At 45.3% G+C, this 24,026-nt stretch overlaps 2 protein-coding genes across 2 annotated transcripts in view; one reads left to right on the top strand and one right to left on the bottom strand.

Annotated features, from left to right (window-relative positions):
- The window catches only part of LOC144719998 (leukocyte tyrosine kinase receptor-like), a 106,794-nt gene extending 95,266 nt beyond the window's left edge, over positions 1–11,528 (top strand). Inside the window, exons 20-23 of the mRNA XM_078596401.1 lie at positions 3,635–3,736; positions 6,233–6,367; positions 8,126–8,216; positions 8,985–11,528. Of these exons, the coding sequence (XP_078452527.1) occupies positions 3,635–3,736; positions 6,233–6,367; positions 8,126–8,216; positions 8,985–9,773 (1,117 nt within the window). The 3' untranslated portion in view covers positions 9,774–11,528. The remainder of the gene's footprint in view (positions 1–3,634; positions 3,737–6,232; positions 6,368–8,125; positions 8,217–8,984) is intronic.
- A 4,040-nt stretch (positions 11,529–15,568) lies between these two features.
- Positions 15,569–24,026, bottom strand: part of LOC144719991 (CAP-Gly domain-containing linker protein 4-like) — a 78,070-nt gene continuing 69,612 nt past the window's right edge. The window contains exons 15-16 of the mRNA XM_078596387.1: positions 21,620–21,695; positions 15,569–20,833 (exon numbers count right to left, since the gene is read on the bottom strand). Of these exons, the coding sequence (XP_078452513.1) occupies positions 20,401–20,833; positions 21,620–21,695 (509 nt within the window). The 3' untranslated portion in view covers positions 15,569–20,400. The remainder of the gene's footprint in view (positions 20,834–21,619; positions 21,696–24,026) is intronic.

Here is a 24,026-nt window from a genome sequence, read left to right as displayed (position 1 = left end):
GGAACTTTGGGTTGCTCGGTCAATGGCCAGGGTCAACGGCGGCGTGGTGTATTCCGCAAATATGGCCGACTGTGAGGGCGGGCACAAGGCGGCGTGAGTAGGTTAAACGTTGAGTTTTATAAGGGCACCACGGGGTGACCAGCCCCTCCCCACCCAGCCCCACCCCTCCCACCCCCCACCCAGCCCCACCCTCCCCACTCAGCCCCTCCCCACCCTCCCCAGCCAGCCACTCCCCACCCTCCCCTCCCCACCCAGCCCCTCCCTCCCCACCCAGCCCCTCCCTGCACGACGGATGGATGGACACAATAATCCCCTGTGGGCTGGTGTAACCAGGAGGTTCCTACCAGTATAAGGATGACATTGGTATACAACTGTCGTAGTGTTCATATGTTGCTGTAAGCAAACATGCCATGATACTCAGTGCGTTTGAGCTGATCATAACAAAGTTGTGTATAAAATATACATGATATAGTGATGTCTTCTTTGATGTACTAAGCATGGTTAAATTCCTGCTATATTTTCCTATTGACGACAACGTTTTGTGCTGTGTGGGCGTGTATATATACACACACACACATCGATAACAATTGTTCCCAGGCTGTACATGTGTGTTGTCTGGCTGCTGAATTGCTTCTCCAGCTAGAAAAAGTGCAATTGTTTGGTTAATGTGCCAAAGGAGAAGGGCTTGTGACCAATACGGAACTGCTGTGATTGATCAGCATCATCAACAAAAACCGACAAGGTGCTGCGTTTATTTGATTAGACTATTGATCAATCAGGTCTATCGACAGTTACTCTGATTGAATGGCTGTTATAAACTGGCCTTTAAAACTGCTTCTGAGAGCTGCACAAACCGACTCAAGGCAGCGGAAAGTAATTCTGTTTTGTGAATGACGGTGGTTGCGTGAGTCAATGATGCGATTTGAGATTGTAGTAATAAGGACAGAATTTCGTTAGCATTTGAATCTTTGTTATTTATACAACGCCATTCATGCATAATGCATTTCAAAACACTGCCGAATTTGTAACGGACGCAATTTCTTGCACGGAGGTGCAGGAAACCACAGATGAGTGGAGGGAAGGCACCCAGAACGAACGCGAGCAATTGCCCAAAATCTGTGGTCCTATATTGGCATGTTGGGGCAACGAATGAGTGTTCATACATTAAGTTCATCATCCCCCCCCCCCCCAGTGATTTGATAAATTGTCCATCGTTTCTCATTGTTGCCGGGAGATCGACCCAGACCAGCAACCTCTGCATTGTAAATCCAGCGTACGAATCATTAGACCAAGGCAGCAGCAGCAGCATCCCTCTGCACGTTAGTACGTCGGAATATCCACCACCGACTTGGAGCCGCCAAAGGAGATGAGCAATGGCCCCAGTGTTAATTTGAGTGAGGAGACACAGGACTCACTTAACTTGATTTTATTTATTGATTTTATATCCTGGGAATACGACTGTGACGTAGGAACAAAATATGTCTGCCCTGAAGTATTTCCGTGGGGCCTTTCGGTGACAAATGTTTCGCATACGGTAGCCTTCATTATCGCCTCGCAAAAGATTACCAAGCCTCAGTGGCATCACACGCCCCTGAACTGGAACCGACGCCGCAATGCAAATGAGCAATATGAAATAGAACAAGGCTTTGCTGGTAATGAAACTGACATTACTGCAAATTGTGTGGAGGCCAACTTGCATAGCACGCAGAGGACAACTCAGCCCCTGCCTGTCTCACCCCACGGGGCATTCGAATACAACAGCCATGGCTCACAGGCACTGCGGTTGGGTGCCGAGAGCCAAAGGGACGAAGAGACGCTCAGGGGGGTAGGGACCCAGAGCTGAAGCCTGGCTGTGCATCAGCAGCACCGCTGTAGATTTCTATTCTAGTGTTGTAAGGACGGACTCTAAAACTTCTTTATGGCACACACTGTTTATTATCTTAATACACAGTCCCTATCACACTAAGGGGTATATGGTCCCCTCACCCGTTACCCTAAGAAGGTACAAGCCTCCGGACCTTGCAGGCTATCTAATCTCCCTGCTCTCCCAGCGTCCTCTGGCTGGACCTAGGGGATCTCTCCCCGACCACTGGTTACTCTGAGCCCGAGCCCTGATAAGGGCTGGAGGGCTTGGTCCAGGGTCCTAGATGTCTTCGGCCGACTTGGGTCGTCGTGTAGCAGAACTCTCTCAGAGCTTTCAGCGCGCTCTGGCTTTTATACCTGTTCGTGGCCGGGTTGTCCAATCCCTGACCACCTTGTGGGACCCTCTGATTGGTCCTTCCCAATCTGGCGTTTGGATCCTACCTCACCCCATTTGACCCTGCCCGTTTTGATTGAGCGGGAAACCCTTGTTTACGATCTGCTGTCTCACAGTTAGCGAACAGCGAGTAGTTAACACCACTACACTATCATGAAAAACCTTACGGTGGAAATATACTCGAGAGTAGTGGGACCACTCGTGGCCCCGCAAGGTCGTGGGAAGTGGTCCGTGGAACTGTTGCAGACACAGCGCTATGATTTGTGGGTATTTTTTTTTACAGCCCATTGCACAACTATTTCGATGCCGATCATGATTCAGCAGCACGGTGGGCTATTGAGTGAATCTGCCGATTGCTGGAATTTGGCGCTGGTGAATAGTTTTCATTTTGAGAAATACATTATTTGTGCGTGGTGGTCTGCAAAAATATTTCGAAGATCGCCAGTGTGATCCACGGGTGCGGAAATGTTGGAACCAACGCGTTAGAGTATCACAGATGCACAAGAATCGTCCTCCAAAGCCATGACTAGATTCTCACCATCGGTAATGAACGGCTGAGCTTCAATTTCATACAAGGCTTGCTGCATTTGCATGCCGCTTTTGTGAGTTGTTAAATGTAATTTAGTTGCCAAGGGAATTTCTGTGACGGAAAGGTCATGCGTTTTTGAATGTAGCACCGAGACTGCAGTGTCCGTTAAATAGTTTCCAAGTACTGCTCACAATCTTTAAGATAAATTGGAAATCGTACCAGAACTCATGACCTCTTGCTGCTTAACATGCTCAGTAGAACAAAAGTACCACGAGTCCGACTCACAATGTGTATATACACTTTATGGGAAGACAGCAGTGGTCATCCTATAGATAGACATAGTGACCAGGCTACAATAAAACAAAAAATATATAAACTTGTAGAATAAAGAACACTTTCTGCTTCAAATGCAGACCTTGTATTGTGGTCTAAAAACCAGGTCACCTGGAAAGTCCCCCCAAATCTCGTCTCATCTCAGAAGCATATTGTTCATATGGAAAACCAGGTTGTTACGGGCTTCTGCGAGACTACATTGTGGACAGCAGAGGGCAGTGCAGAAAAACATCCATTGTAATACTGAATGATCCCACATCTATGCTCTTCATATTCACCAACCCACACAAATCAGTATGGCGAAGCATGTTCAAGTAACCACCCGCGCAACTGGTTGCGAGGCATGGGAAGGTCCTTGTCCAGTCGTGGATTGACAAAGTGCTGTGCATGAGGGCTGTACAGGTACACTTCCGTACATGAGATACTGAAGGGGGATCGTGGTGGTGGTGGGGGGGAAAGCTGATGTGCACACATCCCTTGAACGCTTCCTCCTCCTATGGTGTGTGTGGGCACAGAGCCAGCTACTACCGCAAGGGTGGTCGTGCCATGCTGCCAGTTAAGTGGATGCCCCCGGAGGCCTTTCTGGAGGGCATCTTCACATCCAAGACGGATACATGGTGAGTGAGCAAATACTGACATGGGCGGGTGGCTTGTTGGATTTTATGGTTAGAAGGCTGGTAGCTCTGAAATCTTTGACTTAAATTCGATCTCCAGCAAACCATGATTAAACCGGATTTTCAAGGGCTGTGAGCTGGTTTCACGTCATGTACCAGTGATTGTATATTTTTTTTAAACCTCGTGACACTACGTTCAGTTTTTCACTTATTTTGACATTCCAGTACCAAGTGCTAAACATTTGGCTCGATTTCCACCCAACAAAAACTCTTCACTGGTCAAGTATATACGGATGGGTGTGGAAAAGAGTCCCATTGTAGTTACTTCAAGGAGTAGTTTTACGTGGCATGCGCTGGTAGCTGTTCCCTGGAACGATATGGTATTGCACTGCTTGGCGTGAGAATTCCTTGCTGGAAGCTCTTCATCCCATCGCGTGATGCCGGTACACTTGTGGACATACGTAAAGACATATTGTTCAGAAAACAAAAGAAAAAAAAATATGACCACAGGTCACATTTCGTTGGTCTGAAAATGTTTTGAGATTATCTGAATGCTGCTTTTTTTTACAGTTGAATAAATCCTAAATCAGGGCCATATGACACTTGACTTTCAAATTAGCCCTATGGTCAAGCATCAGTTTGAAAGAAATTGACGTATGACATGCCAGTGGTTGTGTTTACGATAAAAAATAAAAAAAATTGGGTCTACTGTCAAGCATCTTGTTCACCTCCCAGGGATTATTAGGGCATCACACCGACAAAAACAAAGAGTATATGTCAAAAAAATGTTGATGCATTGTGCGTACGTGTGTCTCCACGTTTGTGCACGCGGGCGTTTGTGTGATTTCTATGCGTGCCGCTGCATGTGTGTTTGTGCTCAAGATGCTCATGTGAGCCTTTTCCCATCATTGCGCGTGTTTGTGTGCTCAGCTGTGTGTTTGTATTGGATTTTTCCTGTGCACATGTACACGCCCGTTTTCTTTTACGCGCACGTTTGTCTGCGTGTGTCTTTGTGATCCCAGCGACTGGGGTTCAGTTCCCAGCTGTTGACAGTCAATCAGTGGCGAGTGCCGTCACAACCTGTTGTCGGTCCCCGTTACGTGAGCTCAGCCTCACAAAGACACCTGGCCTCCTGATATAGAAGCACTGGGCCAGACTTGGGAGCTGCTCATTATCGACACCTGCGTTTACGGTCTACAAGGCAAGATTGGGGAATCCTTGTGAATTGGAAACGCTATTGCAATCGTTAACATAATGCGCCACAATCCTGCCGCTACTCGGTTTCAATTCGAGGGTCAGAAAGTTGACCTTGACTTGCTGTTGCCGATGCCACCCCTTTATGCACTCAGCTGGGATTTGACTAAATAGCAGTGCGGTAGAGTGGTGCCGCAATTTGTTCATGCGCTGCGTTATGACCTCGGTGACCGGAGTCCGACTAATACCAGCGGCGAGTGATATCTGAAAAAGTCTTGGTCCACCCCCCACACCAACTCGTACTGATCAGCGTGGGGAAGTACGGTCAAACAACCCCCATGAAAGGCATGGCATGAGGAGGCCTTAGTCCCGCAGTTGATTGACAAAGGTGCTGTGAATATGCATTTTTTTACGTCTCAACAGTGTTTGGACGAACTCCACGTGCTGCCGTAAAGTTCACTTCGAGCAATGTTGGATGGAAACACAGCAAATCCAATATTTTTCCAAATTAGCAAGAGAACAGTATTAAACGTGTCTTCTCCAACACACCGATCATATTGCACAACGCGAAAGATGGAATATTTGTCATTTCAGTGTTGGTTAAGTGTTAACAGACATTTGTGCGTGTAAGCATTTTGTTTGCAGACCATCGTTAAAATGTTTTTACGTCAGCTATACAGGAAAGCATTTCGGAGACTCAATACTGTTTCAGGAAAGGGTCCTATACATTGGGTCTTTAAGTGTTTGCACGTGGGAGCAAAACAATAGTGCTGAAGAAAACCCATGAGTATGTAGGGGGACAACACTCGAAAGGCCTACACAGCTAGGATCACAAAACCATTTGCTGGTCCACCATCTCCTGGCCATCTTGCAGCCGTGCGGGTTTGGGAGATTTAGAGCACATGTTCAATCTGGCTTTGTCTGTGTCATTCGCCGACGACCAAATGACCCAGAATTTCACCCGACCTCGTCATCAGCCAAGTCGGGGGTTCAGCCTGGTTTGTGCTCGGATTTGTGACCGCTTTGCAGGTAATATTGTCATTGGCTGCACGGCTACGTGGTGTCTGGAAAAAAGGTCCACGCAGAAAAATCCATTGCAGTACTGTTGTACCGTTTTGTTCTCACATCTATGCTCCCAACTGGCAGCAACCCAAGCCGGCCACAGTGTGACGATGTTCGGTCACGTAACCCCCACGCCCCACACTGTAAGGGGAGACGCCCACGTCCAGAGCTGGATGGACAACGGGCTCGCACGTGCACTCTGTACGTGTCACTCACGGCTGCCTCCCAACGTTGGTTGTCTAGGTCGTTTGGGGTGTTGCTGTGGGAGATCTTCTCCCTGGGCTACATGCCCTACCCGAGCAAGAGCAACCAGGAGGTGATGGAGTTCGTCACAAGCGGTGGCCGCATGGACCCACCAAAGAACTGCCCCGTGCCCGTGTGCGTACCATGCTGGAACGTTTATGTGGATGCCTTCAGATACCACTGCATTGACAGAGTGACCTTTAGGATATCCGAAATGTTGTTGATAATTTGTTTTTTCATAGAGCGTCGTCCTTTACGTCGGGCGGTTTAAGAACGCTTTACACGTGATAAGCGGCTTGCATCACATCTCATTTCGACACGGTGGAAAGGGCCCTCCCAGTGGCAGCTGTCCTTGTATGGCACAAGGTGACTCAGCAGCCGGCCTGCAAGTGGACATTTGTCTGCCAGTAGGAGGCGATGATTGCTATGCGTACTTCAAATTGAGTAATGTGAGAGTAATTTCCGAATTTGGTCAACTTGGACGACACCGACAACACAACAGGCTAGCTTGCTTAAAATGTGAGTGGATCTTTAACGACAAGAGGATTGAAGCGGATGCTGCATTTATTACAATTAATGTACCTGCAGTGATAACCATGGCGGCCTGCCAGATTCGAACTGTGAACCTCTGGACAAGCGGTGAACATGCCATTGCTGGGCCATGTTACTGCCCCATGCATCGAGACAATGTATCTTAACTCTTCCACTGAGCAATGCGGCGGTGATGCAGGAGTTCCAAATTGTGTGCAAGCGGAATCCATATGGTGTCGTCATTCCCCCCAAACTCTATCGAATGGATTTCCAAACTCGATATAGTTATGAACGTAGTCCTATGTTCTTCAAACGACACGTGACATACGATGTCGGTCATGCACCATTTTTTGGCGAGTGGTGGAATTTACACACTCCTATGGAGGGGTTCCAGTTTATACTGGTAGGAACCACCTGGTTCCACCAGCTCACAAGGGATTATTGTGTCCATCCGTCGTGCATCCAAAAATGGGAGGGGTCGGGCTGGGTGGAGAGGGGAGGGTGGGGAGGGGCTGGGTGGGGAGGGTGGGGCTGGGTGGGGGGTGGGAGGGGTGGGGCTGGGTGGGGAGGGGCTGGTCACCCCGTGGTGCCCTTATAAAACTCAACGTTTAACCTACTAACGCCGGCTTGTGCCCGCCCTCACAGTCGGCCATATTTGCGGAATACACCACACCGCCGTTGACCCTGGCCATTGACCGAGCAACCCAACGTTCCTACCAGCTCCCTCTGCAGGAGGAATGTGTTACACTGGATGACCACTAAGTGAACCCAAAAGTGTAGGGGCTGAGCCAACTCTCAGCCACAATTTGTAAGTTGCAAGTTAAATTCCTGGTCAGGGGTTGCTTCAGTTCAAAACGGAAATAAGTACCATTTTGTAAAGTCAATAATTCTAGCGATAGACTTCGTCACTCACGTAAAAATAAAGAATTTCCATGACAGGCCTTGGGGCTCCAGCAGAAGTATGTTTGTATGTTGGACTTCTTTCGCACCGTACGTAGTCAACCGTGATCAAAAGTTAAGATATTGTTGGGCACGGAGACACTTTTTTACAATTTCCATGTTCAGTGAAGTTTTTGCTTGAAATTTGTTTAATCCTGACATACTGCCAAAAATGTACTCAAGATGTGTTGAGGAAATGAAAGAAAAAACACGTTGCCAATGTGCTAGTTTCAAGCATGCGCAATTATCAAACATGCCTTCATGCACTCCTGTTTGTTAAGCGTCATACTTTACGCGCACGTAGGGGCCTGATTCCGTTGACGGCCGTCCTAAAGCGACTCAAGAGGTTTCACATCGAACTTGTTTACATGTGGGTAGGGGAATTGGTGTTGCTCTCGGTTTAAGAGGTTTCTGCTCATACAGGTACCGGATCATGACTCAGTGCTGGCAACACCGACCAGAGGACAGGCCCAACTTCTCAACCATCCTGGAGCGAATCACTTACTGTACACAGGTGCAACACTCCCACACAGTGCTCGGTGACATTGAAGTGGGAATCTAGAGGTTGACAATAGTAATATATGGCTGCTCTACATTTCCACATAAACCACTTCGTTGAGCTATCATTTGTGGCCAGGTCGCTTCTGAAAAATATCTATATAGCTCAGTGGGCCTTACCATGTAAAATTAAATAGATGATGCAATGCTCAAAGTGCAGACATTGGAAGTGCGGTCTTGATTGCACAACAGTCGTGAGATTTGTCATACATAATAATCAGGTTTGATGGTATCAGTAGTGTCAACAGCTCTGGTCTTCATGGTCACCTTGATCTTCTGAGGTGGCGCATTGGCTTACATGGGCTAACATAATGTCAGATTGGCTAACAATCTGAGCCACCCATCATCAAAAAGAGCACCTTACCAGTAACTAATTGGTAACCCATGACTGCATAGAAAAACAATACAAAATGTGTTTTTTTATTCCGGCAATGAGGACTAAATTGATTTGAATGCCTTGCAATAAACACTCTTCATCAGCCATATAAGCGTCCACCACGTTGTTTTAAATAACAGATCTCCTGAAGTGACTCCAGGAGTAGATCTGCGATATTTCTAGGGGCTATTCCCTGACACAAATTCAGAATCTACTTGCCAAAAGCACTCCAGCATGGAAACGCACTAGTCTTGACATAATGCGGATAAATGTCACAAGGGATTCAAAAACATCTTGAAATTTAAAGAAAAAGTTAATAACACATCCATCTCTTGCTACCCTGAACAGGACCCGGATGTGGTGCAGACCCCACTGCCAACTGAGTACATGCCACCTCCGGATGACGAGGGCAACACTGTGATGCGTCCTCCCAACCCAGACCGGGTGCCCCCACTGCCCATGAGCGGCCCACTTGAGGCAGCACCCTTTGCTGCCCCTCCACAGCCTGCCCGGCCCAGTCCCACGCACCACCAGGCTGGCCATGATCCCAGGAACCCGGGTAACCAGCAGCAGCAACACCAATCTCACCAGCATTATCCACTTCAACAGCAGCAGCAACAGCAGCAGCAGCACCTCAAGAAACTGCAGCAAGCCACGGCCACCCTCTCGCACCCTGGTCAGCCAGCTCCTGGCCAGGCGAACGGCAACAACCTGTGGAACCCGACCTATGGATCTTGGATGACCCCGGCTGCCAAGGAGGCTGCTTTCAAGGCAGGAACGTTGGAGCTATCGCAGGGCCACGGTCCGCTGTCGCCTCCCTGCAACTACGCGTCAGTGGCGCCGCGTTCGGTGGCTTTTGTGCCGCCTGAGCGCGAGGACTCGGGCTTCGATGGGGGCGCCGCCACTCCGACGGTAGCGCAACCACAGCAGCAGCAGCAGCAGCAGGCAGCCGAGCAAGTAGGCGGGCCGCCACAGGGTGGCAATGCAGCTGGGGTGGCAGCCGAGGATGGCTACAAGCAGGCGGGATACGCGCGGCAGGAAAAGCACCTGCCAGGCATCAGCACGGCTCGCACAGCGCCCTGCACCCGGGACTCGGGCCTCTCCCTGGGCGAGGGCTGCAGCGTGACGACGCTCTAACCAGCCGCGTCGCTGTGCTCTCAACTGAAGCTATTATGCCAGTGTACACCACAGTGCAGCTTAAGCGTGTTAAGTTTTAAATACTAACGTTACATTTGAGGTGAGGTTCTATTTTTAAGTTAATTGGTACGAGGCGAATAGAAAGCCCAGGTTTAGCGATGCCTCCCAAATAGTGGTGATGTCACACTGGGCAATTACTCTAGCAGATGCTACAGAACTTCTTCTGGGGGTATCTTAATTAGGCCTCTCTTACCCAACACTAGATGGCACTTGTTGATGTTATATATATAGAGTTGTTCACCACATGTCTGTCAAAGTTCATGTGCATTTACAAACGTCGCATTTGGAGATGGACTGTAAAGATCACCAATACGCTCGACACAGGGACTTAGATTATTAGATTAATCTCGGGATTGAACCCTGGTTATTAGTGGTGCCCGATGTGTGCTCTGACAAGGGTATTAAACCCCTCCAAGCAACCTTTTCACCCCTCTGGTTATAAAAAATACAATAGCGTAACAGTAAGTCATATATTTTTCAAAGCAATGTTTAAAAAAAGAAGGCATCACATATAGCATATAGTTTTTCAACTTTTCTGGAGAAAAAAATACTGATACAAATTGGTACGGCTAGGCTCTTATTTTTGCTTAAATGGATAATATTATCATGTTGTGAAAACGTGCAGTGTTCTGCTCTTAGGAATAGGAATATATCCTGACGCACTGAATAGAGGGAGTTGTGTTGTATTATATTCTACATAGTTTCCCAAGTATAGCCTAATGTACATTAGAAAACACGTAGCGTCTCCATTTTAACATGTGGTCGTTGATTGAACGTTGTCCTTAGTACTGAACTGTAAACATAAAAGTTAAGATAAGCTGCATGTATTGTCTGTCATATGTACATAGATTTTAGACATGTCAACAAACCTCACTTCAAAGCATGTTCTTCCCTTTATTTAGCAATCATCAAAACAGCACCCAAACGAAAGCCTTGCGGAGTTTAATGCAGCAACACAACCCCACTAAATGTCTACGTACAAATGTGGGATGCTGTTCAATGGGATGACATTTCCAGGATATAATGTGGGGCTACACGTGACAAAAGTGGTACAGTCCAAATTTAACACCACCGATAGGCAAAGTGGGACACTCCATATTAAACACCCCCCCCCCCCGTGCCAGTCATGACGACACAAGGGCTCCTGTGGGATGTTAAATAGGGACCGTTTCCCACTTCCTACATTGGATGGCACACTGTTTAGAGCGCTCAGCTTGCAGTCAGTCATTTTATTGAGTCCTCTGCAAGTCTATAAAATGAGAACTGCTTTGTCGGAATTACAACGGTGGCTATTCCATCGAGAAGATGAAATTCCTACCAATGGCTCAAGTCTGCCAATGGATGTAGGTGCTCTCCCTGTGCTCACTTCAACTTGGAGACACTTTTGTCATTTGGGAATCAAGATTGGGAATTCTCCTTGGGTTAAATCCCACTTGAAAATTTTAAACCTCCAACAATGCCGCTGATTTCCTTCTCCTCACAGCTCTAGTGTTGAAACAGACCATCCTAACAATGTAAACACTTGGCAAGGCATACAAAACACAACGCCACTAAATTGCAGAAAATCCATGTTTTGTTTCCGTGTGTCTACATAAACATCTATACCCTGTCACGGAAAACATGTCCACCTATTTAATGCGCCGCTCGCTGTTACATTTTGTTCGTGAGCTGTACAAAAAAAAACACTGCTCAACATTAATTTCATGCCAAGTCTGTTGATGACGAGCCTGCTTTACTAAAAATGCAAACTTGAACTCTGTTGCTATGGTCGACTAATGCGTTGGACTGTGCTGAAGACGAGACTCCATTGCATGCTACCTAATAAAAAAAAAACCTCTTGGCATTCACCGTTTGCTATGCACGTGTCTTCCTTGTTAAACCCCCCGGCACAGGGTAATAAACGCGAGTAACAGGGGGCCATCCATTCAGTACGTACGCATAGAGGGGGAGGGGGGGTTAACCCAAACGCGTGCCCTTGCGTATGGGGGGGGGGGTCTATTGGCAATGTGCGTACGCATACGACACGGGGGGGGGGGGGGTGAAGCCTCGATAATAATGTGTCTACATTGGCCTTCAAATGAGTTAGTCCGGCAGTGAACTGTTTGCTTAAACACGTTAATATTATTAATCCTTGATCGTTTCTGCTTGGATTAAATATCGGCCGTATAGGATTCGGGGGGGGGGGGGGGGTACGTCAGGCCTACGTACGCAGGTGGGGGGGGGGGTGTAAAAAGTCCGCGTGCGTACAGGGAGGGGGTGAGGGCTCAAGTTGCGACAGATTTTTGCGTTACGTCCTCAATGGATGGACCCCAGGCGAGATGTTAAAACACGAGGACACTTTTAAAGACAACGCGTGGACTTCAAACACACGCTCCGAAACAAACACACAATTACCGTCATCATCATCAACACTGCTTTACAACAGGAAAAAAACACATATATCTGTGGCCCTTCTTCAAAGCAGCCAGACTTGACGAATTTATCTGTTGCCACATTATCTGAAATTCATCCCATTATTTACAGAATGAAGATGCCATCTTGATCACGATCTCGAGTAGCCGCTCATACTACCACAACTCCCATATAGTGTATGACATTGTACACCTCGCCACACTTAACATCGATAAATAAATTATGGTTATCACAATCAGTGCAGATAATGGTCATAGGTAGGGTTCTTTTTCAGAAAGGAGAATCAAACGGCCCTGTTCAGGGAATTTTCTTATTTGTAAATTAGGTCCTCCAAGAGCACAGATAAGAGGAGTTCCACCAAAGTGATAGACCCACACCTTACAATGTATACTGTAACTGCTTTACACCCTTTAGAAACGGTGATGCAAACAAATGCAGTTTTTAATTATATACAGTATACGAGCAGATTTCCATGAGTCGACACTCAAGAGCAAAGATGCCAATTTAAATGTCACAAAAATGAAAAACATTTAAATTATATATAATTTGATACGTATTTTATTTAATTTTTTGTTCCTGGGGAGTAAATGTTATTTCCTAATTGCTTATGCATCAAAAGTACAGACAGTAATATTTTGAAATTCACCTATTTTCCATAAAATTCCAGATAGATTCAGTGCCGAGTAAACTTGGACTAACTTCAAGAACATTCTAGAACTTTCCAGTAATATAAATACTAGAAATACAGGGGCCTTAAGCCCACCAGTTCAGTTTAGTTCCAGCTGCCTAAGTGGATACATATCTGCATTTTTCTGAGATGGCATCAAGAGGCTGAAAGCATGCAGCAGACGCATTTTGCTGTGGCCAATTTATCAAGACAAGAGCGAAAAAGTACTCTGTGGAAGCATTTGCTAAGATGTGAGGCCGACAAGGCATATTTCGGCATGCCTGTCAGGGATCAAGACAAACCCTGGGCACCTCCTTTCACTTGCGAGCAATGCAAAAAAACTCTGGAAGGTAAGAAGGACAATTATTGCTCGGAATTTTGTTATAAAATTTGTTACAATTTTTTACATTTTAAAATGTTTTACAATGTTATTGAAAAAATATATCATATATAAAAAATGTTGCGAGAATCTCCTACACATTAGTCATGGGTGAAATACATTAATTGTTGTAGGATGGTACAGAGGGGAAAAGAGAGCCATGAAGTTCGCTATCCCAATAATTTGGCGGGAACCCACTGATCACTCAAGCAACTGCTACTTCTGCATGGTGGACCCTTCCAAACGTCGTACTGGCAAGAATGCACCTGCTATCACGTATCCGGACCTTCCTTCATCCATCGCCCCAGTGCCACACTGCCATGAGCTCCCCGTACCCACTCCTCTGGAGAGAGAGCAGCCGTCTTTAGAAGAAACCAGCAAGCGAGGGAGACGTAGATCCAGTTGACAATTTCAGAGGTGGAGCTGAGGAGAGAAACCCATACTACCCCAACCAAAAATACCTCAACGACTTGATCAGAGATCTTGGTCCCTCCAAGTCTAATGCCGAGCTTTTGACGTCTAGGCTCAAGCAGTGGAAATTGTTGGATAAAAGTGTGCAAGTCACGGATCAGAGGAAGCGTCACCAACCTTTTTGCAGCTTCTTCACCCGTCAAGATGGGCTCTGCTTCTACCACAATGTGACCAGTCTGTTCGAGGAAATCGGAATCACCTGTAACCAGAATGAGTGGCACCTCTTCATTGACAGCTCATCCAGGAGCCTAAAAGCCGTGCTGCTCCATAATGGTAATAAGTACCCGTCTCTTCCCCTGACTCACTCGGTGCACCTCAAAGAGGATTACAACAGCACCAAGACCTTACTGGACGCCTTGAAGTATAATGAGTATGGCCGGGAGGTCATCGGAGACTTCAAAATGGTGGCATTCCTGATGGGTCGGTCTCCAAGGCGGGTTTACCAAGTTTCCCTGCTATCTTTGCCTTTTGGAGAGCAGGGACACCAAGACACACTACCACAGGCGGGACTGGCCACAGTGGACCGAGTTCTCTGTGGGGAGGAACGTCAAGTGGGAGCCACTGGTGGACGCCCGGAAGGTGCTCATGCCATAAATGCACATCAAATTGGACCTTATGAAACAATGTCAGAGCTGTAGATAGGGAGTCAGAAGCCTTCAAGTACCTTCTAGACTTCTTCCCTAAGCTGTCTGAGGCCAAGGTCAAAGACGGTGTCTTAGTCGGACCACAGATAAAGAAGATCCTGGAGTGCAATTAATTCACCAAGAAGCTCACTAGTAAGGAGAAAGCGGCTTGGAACAGCTTTGTCGCAGTGGTTCGTGGCTTCCTGGGCAATCACAAGGTCGAAAACTATGTGGAGCTGCTGAGACTCTGGTGAAGAACTACAGCACAATGGGCTGTAGGATGTCCCTCAAAGTCCATATCCTTGATGCTCATCTTGATCAATTCAAGGAGTACATTGGAGCGTACTCGAAGGAGCAAGGCGAGCGCTTCCACCAGGATATACTGGACTTTGAACGCCACTACCAAGGACAGCATAACGAGAACATGATGTGAGACTACATTTGGGGTCTGATTCGTGAAAGTGATTTACAGTATAATCGTAAATCTCGAAAAACTACTCACTTCTAAATCTTTAGTAGTAATTTTTGTATTACTTGAGTATAAATACATGTACATTTTTATTTCTGTCGTTTTTTTCTAAATTTATGTGAAAATACACAAATTCGCCAGTTTTCTCATTGAAAACAAGTACATTTCTAAATATCCCTGTCCTGGTCACAAAAGCAAAGTTTGTGGGGAGTAATAGCCATTTTCTATACTTTTTAGGCATAAGCAATTACGAAATATTACTACCCAAGAACAAAAATAGTGTTACAGTGTCATCGGTGCACGATTTCACGATGTGGAGGGTCAACGAGCAATATCCATTTTGTGGGAACACCAGACGGCCATATTTAAGTTATGTTCTTTGTTTTCAGAGACGGTTCACGTTACAGTGTTAAAGTGAAAACCTTTGGCGTTAAGGTGGCTTTCTTTCACAGACGAGTCAAATTCAGCCGTGGTAAATAAATGGTGGGCGTGTACCTGCTTCTGGTTATAAAGTCTGGCAAAATCGCCCGATGAAGCTGAATGTAACTGCCAGCGAAACGCCTCGCTCAAATTGTAAATGTTGTGGATTTACTATCCAACACACTGCTGGGGCGAAGTAGTAACTAATTGGCACGCTTTTGTTACGTGCCAAACCTTACGAATTGGCTGTATCGGGTGGTGGCGGGTTAACGACACATTTATACTTGCGCGATCTAACCCAGATTTTAGTTTTATTGGTCGCGAAAGCCTACGCGTCAAACTCATCGATGGATGCACCAGCATATTTCAGAGATGTAAAAAGTCACAACAGACACGTTTACCAAACTAACAAACCGTGGGCGTGCCATTAAAAACGTTCCACGAAGCACTCTGTACAGATACGCGTGGCAACAATGGATGCTTGATAAAATGGTACGAATATATATAGCCGACAAATGCACAAACTCTTGGGTTTTTCCATTGGAGTGATTATCAAGAGATCAAAGGGCAACACACAGGCTAGCAGAAGCTAACACCGCCATAAATCAAATACAGATGCACGCACAACTGAGAATGATATCCGATGCAGGTCAGGCTAATCAGCAGACTCGCTTCTGTCAGGGACTGTCCATGGATATATATAGCATGGACATCTGGAGCCAGACAATGTCTTCTAAGAATAGGTTGCCACCAAGCGCAATACTGTACTGCACCGTAGGGGGAAATGCTAATGGACACTAAGCCAATAGTCTGATTAAATGTACTTCCACGACAAGCAAGGCAATTGAAGGTCATGTGCTTATTCGGTCACTGAATCAGCAATCAATGCATGCATAAATGATTCAAACGTACAGCAACTTTCTTAAAAAAATGTGTATTAAGGCCCAAATACCTTCATGAAGTAAACCTATTTCTAATTAGGCTCATTGAAAAGGCATGTTTTTTTAAGTGCGGTAACTGCCACCATATATATGTGCTATGTTGAGACTGACACCCTCCAGGCAAAAATGTGGAATATCCATCTCTGGTTTCGGCCACCAACGGAGTTGAAAACATCCAGTGGCTTGAGGGAGATAGTTTGAATTAAACATGTTGTGAATATTGGACGAGTAAAACATAATAACGTACATTTCTTTCAAAAATGTAGCAACGCCGTAATGTGATTCGAGTGCCAACTCACAATTTGAAGGCCACGAGTCCAAATCCTGGTCAGGGTAAAGTTAGTGTCGCTATGTTGTAAGTGAACAATGGCTCGCACCGTGGATATGGCTTACAGCGGAATTCAGATAAGCGCTGCCCAATGTTTGAGCATTTAATTTACATATTTGACCGTATTGCTGCTTGAAACTGTGTAGGCTACATTTCCCTCAAATAAATTATTCCTTAAATCTCCACTCTACACACTGAATTGTTTATTCCAACCACATTTTGTCTATGGCTCATTGGGCCAATAGTTGGATCCTATCCTTAATCTGTGAGCATCAAGCATCACTTGCCTATGGCCGAATCACCCATAATTCACCTGATCTTGTCAGATCTCAAATGCTAAGCAGGTTGGAGCCTGGATAGTGCGTGGATGAGCGACCAATGCGTTATAGGCAGCAGAGGGTAGTGCGGATAAACCCAAATGTTGTACTGTATTTCTATGCTCCTACGTACACTGTCCCCACCTTCACCAACCTTCAAGGACCAGTGGTGAAGTATGGTCAAATAATGGTGTGGAGAGGCTTCTGCCCAGCAGTGGTTTAAGATCTATACATGTGCATCTATTTCGATTTAAAGCTTTCGTGACTGCAGGGATTCATCTTCTTGGTTCTTTCGGTAAAGTCACGTAGAAGGGAAGTAATAAAATCCGCTGCGGATCTCCTGCCACCGTTTTCCCATTCACATGTTTCATTGCTTCTACATACTATTAACATGCCCTCCCTTTGTTAATGCTACCCCCCCCCTCCCTTTGGTGCTGCTGATCCTGCATAATGCATGGGCATAATATGACTTTGAAACCCCCCCGCCCACCTGCTACGCATTTCCCATGAATATGCTAAATTCCTCTTGATATGCACATTCTTTTGTTAAGGCTCTCTTCTTCTTCCACCTCCAACTCAGCTTATATATAAGCTCCTAGCTTGGCAGTGTCTCATTCTTCACCTGAAGACGGCTGCTTGCGTTGTAGCCGAAACGTCGTGAGAATTATTTTATTTTATTATGTTTTATTTGTATTATTTTATTACGTCCCTTCTACGTGACTTTACCGAAAGAACCAAGAAGATGTGCATCTATTACAATAACGATTTTACGAGGCTGGGTTTGCCGGCGAACACAGTGAATCGTGTACTAAGAGGCGTCGTTAATAACGAGGAGTTTGGCACCGCTGTTGTGGGATTGTTTATAGAACCAACTGAAAACTCTGAATGGAAGGATGCCCACTGTCGCCTGGACTCCCTCTCCTACCTTCTTTGGTTGCTTAGTTTTGATGAGTGTACATGTAACTGACAACAGATCATGTGGCACAAAGGTGAGCAATGACAACACTTCTGTTAACACACATTCATACAAATATACGTAATTCAGGTCTAAAGTAATAAACGCACTTACACACATGTGCATGATATAAAAATGCATATACATAATACTACAATCATACATTTGTAAAAGTTAACGTGTTTACCTGCTCACTTTGAGTTATGGTGCAGTAGTCATTTATGTTGGCAGTGCCCATCCCCATAAGAAGCCAGTGGTGGAAATTACATATTGCCACGGTGAAGAACAGTCTAACTCGTGGGTAACCATGTACGTATTATTCACGCTGACAGGAACAATAAATACAAATGTGTACATACACACTGGGTGGCACTATGGTGAGGACACTCTACTCACACAATTCACAGACTTTGGGTCAACATCCTGGTTAAGGGGTTGACTCAGCCCAACATCCCTCAGCAGGCTTCTTGTGGTGAAATAGGGGGCCCCTAAAATGGAAACGGGACATTTCCACTGCTGGCTCGCAGGGACGCCAATGGAGATCAACAGTATCCCGTGTTGCACCTCCGATTAGCACGGTTGGCTACGTACGGTGCGAAAGAAGTTCAACAAACGTACGTACGTACATGTCCCAATAAAACAACAGACACATCTTGGCCATTGCTTCTGCGCAAGTGCCGTGCAGTAATCCTCAAATGATATGCCTCTGCTCCAATGATCTTATAACAATGGATGAAGTTGGTGTGCTTAGCAATGTGGTAATTCCCACACAGTCAATGGTAAATCGTTGCCAAGGCCAACAAATAGCTAAAGCTAGAATTTGGTAAATCTCAGGAGGCAGCCTGGCCATCAACCCCGATATTTTTTCGACGCTTCATTAAGCACCCCGACATTAACATAACATTAACCCAATGCTCCATCTTATTTCAGGAAATAAACATGGACACTGTTAAAGGCACATCCCATGTTCAAATTGGACGCCAGCGTGTGTGCTCAAGATGAACTTCAACTGAGAGTGCCACAGAGAGAATGGCCACTGGTCCAGTGTTGGCGGGTGACTTTTTCGAAAACCATTTACAAATTATTTGAGGCTTTAGAAGCAATGTAATACTCCATACTCGTTATAAACCTTTTGATCGCAGGTTTTGTAGTGTGATAAATACAGGATCCTAGAAAATATACTTTGTTCATTGTCACTTCCCCCCAATTATTTTCAAATAAAATACAATGACATTAAAATGATCCTGTGCTATAAACATCACAGTAATCTGACTACCCAGTGAAACAGGGCTACTGGTAAATCCTTTTTGTAATTTCACAATTTAAAGATTTAAAAAAATGCCATTTATAAAGCACTGCAATACTGGTTTCTCAATAATCTTTACAAATACCGCCACGACACAAAGATTAAAAAGGGGCAAATCAAACAAAAGCAATTAAGGCAACTGAGAAAATAACTGGCAGAAAAATACAAGCCCATCGATCCGCACGCACAACTTGCACAATCCGCAGAGGAGCGAGAGCCCATGACTGTTATAAAGTGACAATAAAACCAAAAGATTACATTCATGTTGAGTGGAGATTCGTAACATCGATTATAGTGACGTGTCGCTCGCAACCCCATTACACTCCAATACTGCATGGGTGATGAAAATATTGTCAGCAAGTGTTGGGAAACGATGTAATTGCAGACATTGAAATCGTTCACCAATCTGCGTTTTATGAATCTGAAATATTCCCAAGTGCCTTCTATAGTCTAAATTACTTTTAATTATTTATAATTAATTTCTACTTCATCCCATTAATTCACCCTGTCATGGTACCGATTAAAATATATATTTGTTCGGGTTGTTGCAATACATAGGATAGTTCCTATGGAGAGACTGGTCTCTACCATGGGGATGTGGAATTTCCATCACATTCCCAGCACTACCAGTGATGAGATGTGTGCATAGAGACACTATACATTTATCTTGTAATATGTAACTACTCTGTGCATTGATACCTGCCAAATAAAATATTCTCCTTTTACAGCATCTAAAACCCAGCAGCGGTTATTTACATTTAAAAAGTGCATAAATGGTTAACAAAAAAGGCAGCACAGAACAATTGGCGGCTGTAGAAACATTCATATTTCCATATATTAAAATTATTATATTCAAATGGTTAAAATTACTTATTTTTACTTTACAATCCCCCGATATCAGAACATGTAATTTCAGTATCTAAGTCAAAGTGCTCGACTTCAAATCGGAAGGTCACGAGTTCAAATCCGAGCGAGGCGTTGCTTCAGCTCATTATCCTTAAGCGATTGATAAAGATGAGCAACATTTTTGTGAGGTCAACAGTGGTTGTGCCACGTAAATAATGTCGCTTGCCATGGGAATGTGGATTTTCCACCAGGCTACAGCCACCAACTGAGATAAACTAGCAATTTATCTATTAATTTCAGCCGATGGACACTTTGACGTGCCACACAGCCCACACAACTATAGTCCTCATGAAAGACCACCAAAACAAATGCAACAAACATCCAACAGCACTGTGGCCTTGAACAGCAAACGTGCCGACCCTGGCAGGGCACTTCAGCCGAGCAGTGCCTCGCCAAGCAGACGGGCGCCGTTGATGCCGCGGTAGGAGACACGGCCCGGCCGCACCATGACGCCACAGCCCGGCCGGCAGCTGAAGTAGCGGTGGCCGCCCACGGCACCGTCGTGCTTTCCGCGTGGCGCCCTCAGTTCCAGGCCCAACCACGTGCCCGCCGCAAAGCCCACCTCGCCCACAAAGCGTACTGTGCCCATCTCGCCCGTGCCCGCCACCAACACCTGCATGCCATCCCGGAGGCGGGGAGCGCCGCATCTGCCGCCACCGCCGCCCTTCTCCAAGTTGGCCCTGTCGCTGCCGCCCGGGACCACCGCAGCAGCCGGGGATGATGTCGCCGGGGAGACTGCGTCGTTTGCGGCTGCTAATGCAGCGGTGTGGCTCAAGCTTCGACACAAGGAGCCTGGTTTGCCACGGCTGATTAACGCGAGCACAAGAAGGTAAAGGGATTAAAAAAAATGGAGCAGCAGGTAAATTCAAATAGCAGACACAGTGAGAGAAATGTCAAAGGAAGAGAAATGGAACGTGAAAGGAACAAAGAGTGACAGGAATGCATGGGAAAGGAAGAGTATGAAGAACATGCAAACAATTAAACATTCAAATGTTTACGACCGATTCCAGTTGGGTGACATTTTGATTACAGTGCTTCATAGACGTTTCGAATTCTTTGTTTTTTTCGGTGATGACGACCGCTTGTGTTGCGATCGAAACGTCGTGGGTTTTTTGTTTTTAATCTACGTGACTTTACCGAAAGAAACAAAGAATATGAATTCCTGAAGTCACGAAAGTTTTAAGTGAAAATGTAGACGTTTGCAGGTTTTAAAATTCAACCAAATCCCCATTGGGGATTGGCTGAAAAAAACATCTTTCTTCCATCAACTGAGCTCATCGTCCCTCCAAGCTCAATAAAATGGAGACTGGTTATGCAATCGTAATGTTCAATTATCGTCAATCTCAGGGTCGGAATGCACAAGGTAATATATCCATTGCTTACTATAGCAGGAAGACAATTTGACTTAAGACCATTTCTTTAGTCCATTAATTGATTATGGTCGTCCAGTATTTAACAAAAAACCATTACCATTCATAAAGATTACGGGATGCAGCGTTTGACACCTCAATAAATAAGGTACTTATCCTGTATTTTCGACAGACTCATCCACGAATGGGAGAGAATTACGAGGCTACTACTGCAGTACGAACCTGTTCATGGGTGTCCGACCCAGAGGCTTCCTTGGCGGTTTTCCAGTGTTGGGAATACTCAGGCTCCGCTGGAAAGCTGCGCGACCAATCACACAACGGACAACTCCATAATCCACGAGTGCCGATTTGGCCATCCGTAACAAGCACATCCTACATTCTCACACCACAATATGTGGAGGTAAAAAAAAACAGCCACAACAGCAAACTGTAAATCAATCATTGCAACGGTCCACACAGAAAGGGGGACTTCCACTCAGCTTTGAGTGGCACCAATTAACACTCCAAAGTGTCCACTATAGTCGTCAAAGGAGACATGGGCCACTCTTCAAGGGGGGAGGGAGGGGAGGGGGGCTGAGAAGGAATTTCCGTGCTAACATCTGAGAATAATGAAGGTTAGTTGTTATCGGCTGCGGTGGTCAACGTTCGCTCAAATTGACAATTTCTCTCGAATGGCCTTTCACACACATTCTGCTCAAGACTTCATCGACGCGAAGAGGCCGTGCTGTAAATATATGGGCTCAAAACTGGAAGGTTTGCGGAGTTCCAGTCCTGGTCAGCGGTCACCTCGGCCCTGTAGGGTTACTTAATATACACTTCGGGGAAAGACAACAGCCACCCTTTGCAGGTACTATCCCCCCTTCATAGGAATGTTGAATTCATTCCACCAACTCAGGAGGAATTTTGACCGACAGTTTATGTTCGTTAAACCGACTTGTGTGCAAAGTCTGATATGTGCAATACTAACTGGGAAACAATACTCCTGATTACAACAAAAAACACAAGGCAGCCTGATTACAACATTGTTAAAAGCTTCCTGTATGCTTTGAGCTCACGTCTAGTTACTTACCATGAAAAATATATATGTATATACAGTTCATTCGGTTTGAAAATACTAAGAGCTCACAAAAGATAAAGGTTTTCTGAAAGTAAATGAGGTAAGTAAAGGTTATTTTCATGCAGAGATAAGAATGTTATAATGTGTCATCCCTTCATTGAAAAACAAAACATGATTGACTATTCAACTTGGAATATGCTAATTAAAAGTCACAAGGCTTATGCAAATGTGATTATTCTCTCATGGGCTTAACAATGTAGGTTTGTGAATAGACTTCTAATTTGCTTCAATCGGTTGCCATATTCGTGAAGTCTAAACCAACTATTTTATGAAAAAAACATCAAGGCCAAGGCCGATGATGCCACTCACACACTCACCATCAGATCCTTTCTGCTGCTAGCTGCTACCCAACATCCAAGGTCTGCTCTTAAAAATATCCACCCATCTGCCAAAAACCTGACCTCTGGGTGCCACTCCAATGCCTGACACTCTCTCTCTCTACACCTGCCCTCCTTCATCTTGCACGCATGCACAACCCATTGCCACCTCAACTTCCTGATTTACAATTACCGCACTTTGCTGCCACATCGAAATTGGACACTTCCAAGTTGCATACTCTTTCGTTCAATGCAATGCCGAGTTTCTTCTGCACGTGCTTGCATTTAAAGACTAGAATCTTCATTTCTAAGTGCAAGGGTACAACTGTCCAGACATATTCTATCACAATCTTGATTTGAAGCTTTCGTGGCTGCAGGAATCCATACTCTTTGGGTCTTTCGGTAAAGTATCGTAGGTAGAAGACGGTCGCTTGTTGTTGCGATCGAAATGTCGTGATCTATTATTTTTTCTATACTATCACAACTTAAGACATTTATTACATGCTGAAACTAAAATCTACAGAATAACCCAATATGACCCCCATTTTTCATTGTCAGAACTCACTATACAGTTGATTCTCAGAAGCCAGTTTTGGAGGTCCCGAACACACATTTTACTTTGTTTAATGGCCCAGTCGCTATATCAACCAGCCAAAAGGTCACCTTGGCAGACAGAAGTAGTCAATGCCTCCATACTTGGTTCTTTTTGCATCAACAACTAACACTCAAAGTGAGGCGTAAATACGAATGATTCCACAATGTGCCCACCCTCTCACTCTACAGATATTGAATTGGCAGTGTTAATTTTGCTGGAAATAAACTTCACGTATTTTTTCCGCAAGTCTAAATCTATATTTTCATCTCTCCAGACTGCCGCTTGCTAATTGTATTTTAGGATTTTTATTTTGTTGTAAGAAAGGTTTACAATAACCTATGCCAAATAAAAATACATAACCAACAACGATGTCTTAAATTTATCTTTCACAGGGCGGTCCACCGGTGAAATACTCCATTTACAATCGAAAAGTTGCAAGTCCAAATTATGGTCATGATCAACGCAGCTCATCATCCTGCAGGATGATTAAAATAAGAATCCGTTTATGGGAATCCAAGAGTAATTGCCCTATAGGATACACTGTTCCCTGTTTTGGATTGTGGAAATTTCACCATCAGCCCATGGCCACAAAAGAAAATG

Source organism: Lampetra planeri, chromosome 7 (genome assembly GCF_965212315.1).
Source record: "Lampetra planeri chromosome 7, kcLamPlan1.2.h2, whole genome shotgun sequence".
Lineage (NCBI taxonomy): Eukaryota > Metazoa > Chordata > Hyperoartia > Petromyzontiformes > Petromyzontidae > Lampetra > Lampetra planeri.
Note: the sequence above shows the minus strand (reverse complement) of the source record. Positions and strands in the feature narration are given on the sequence as shown.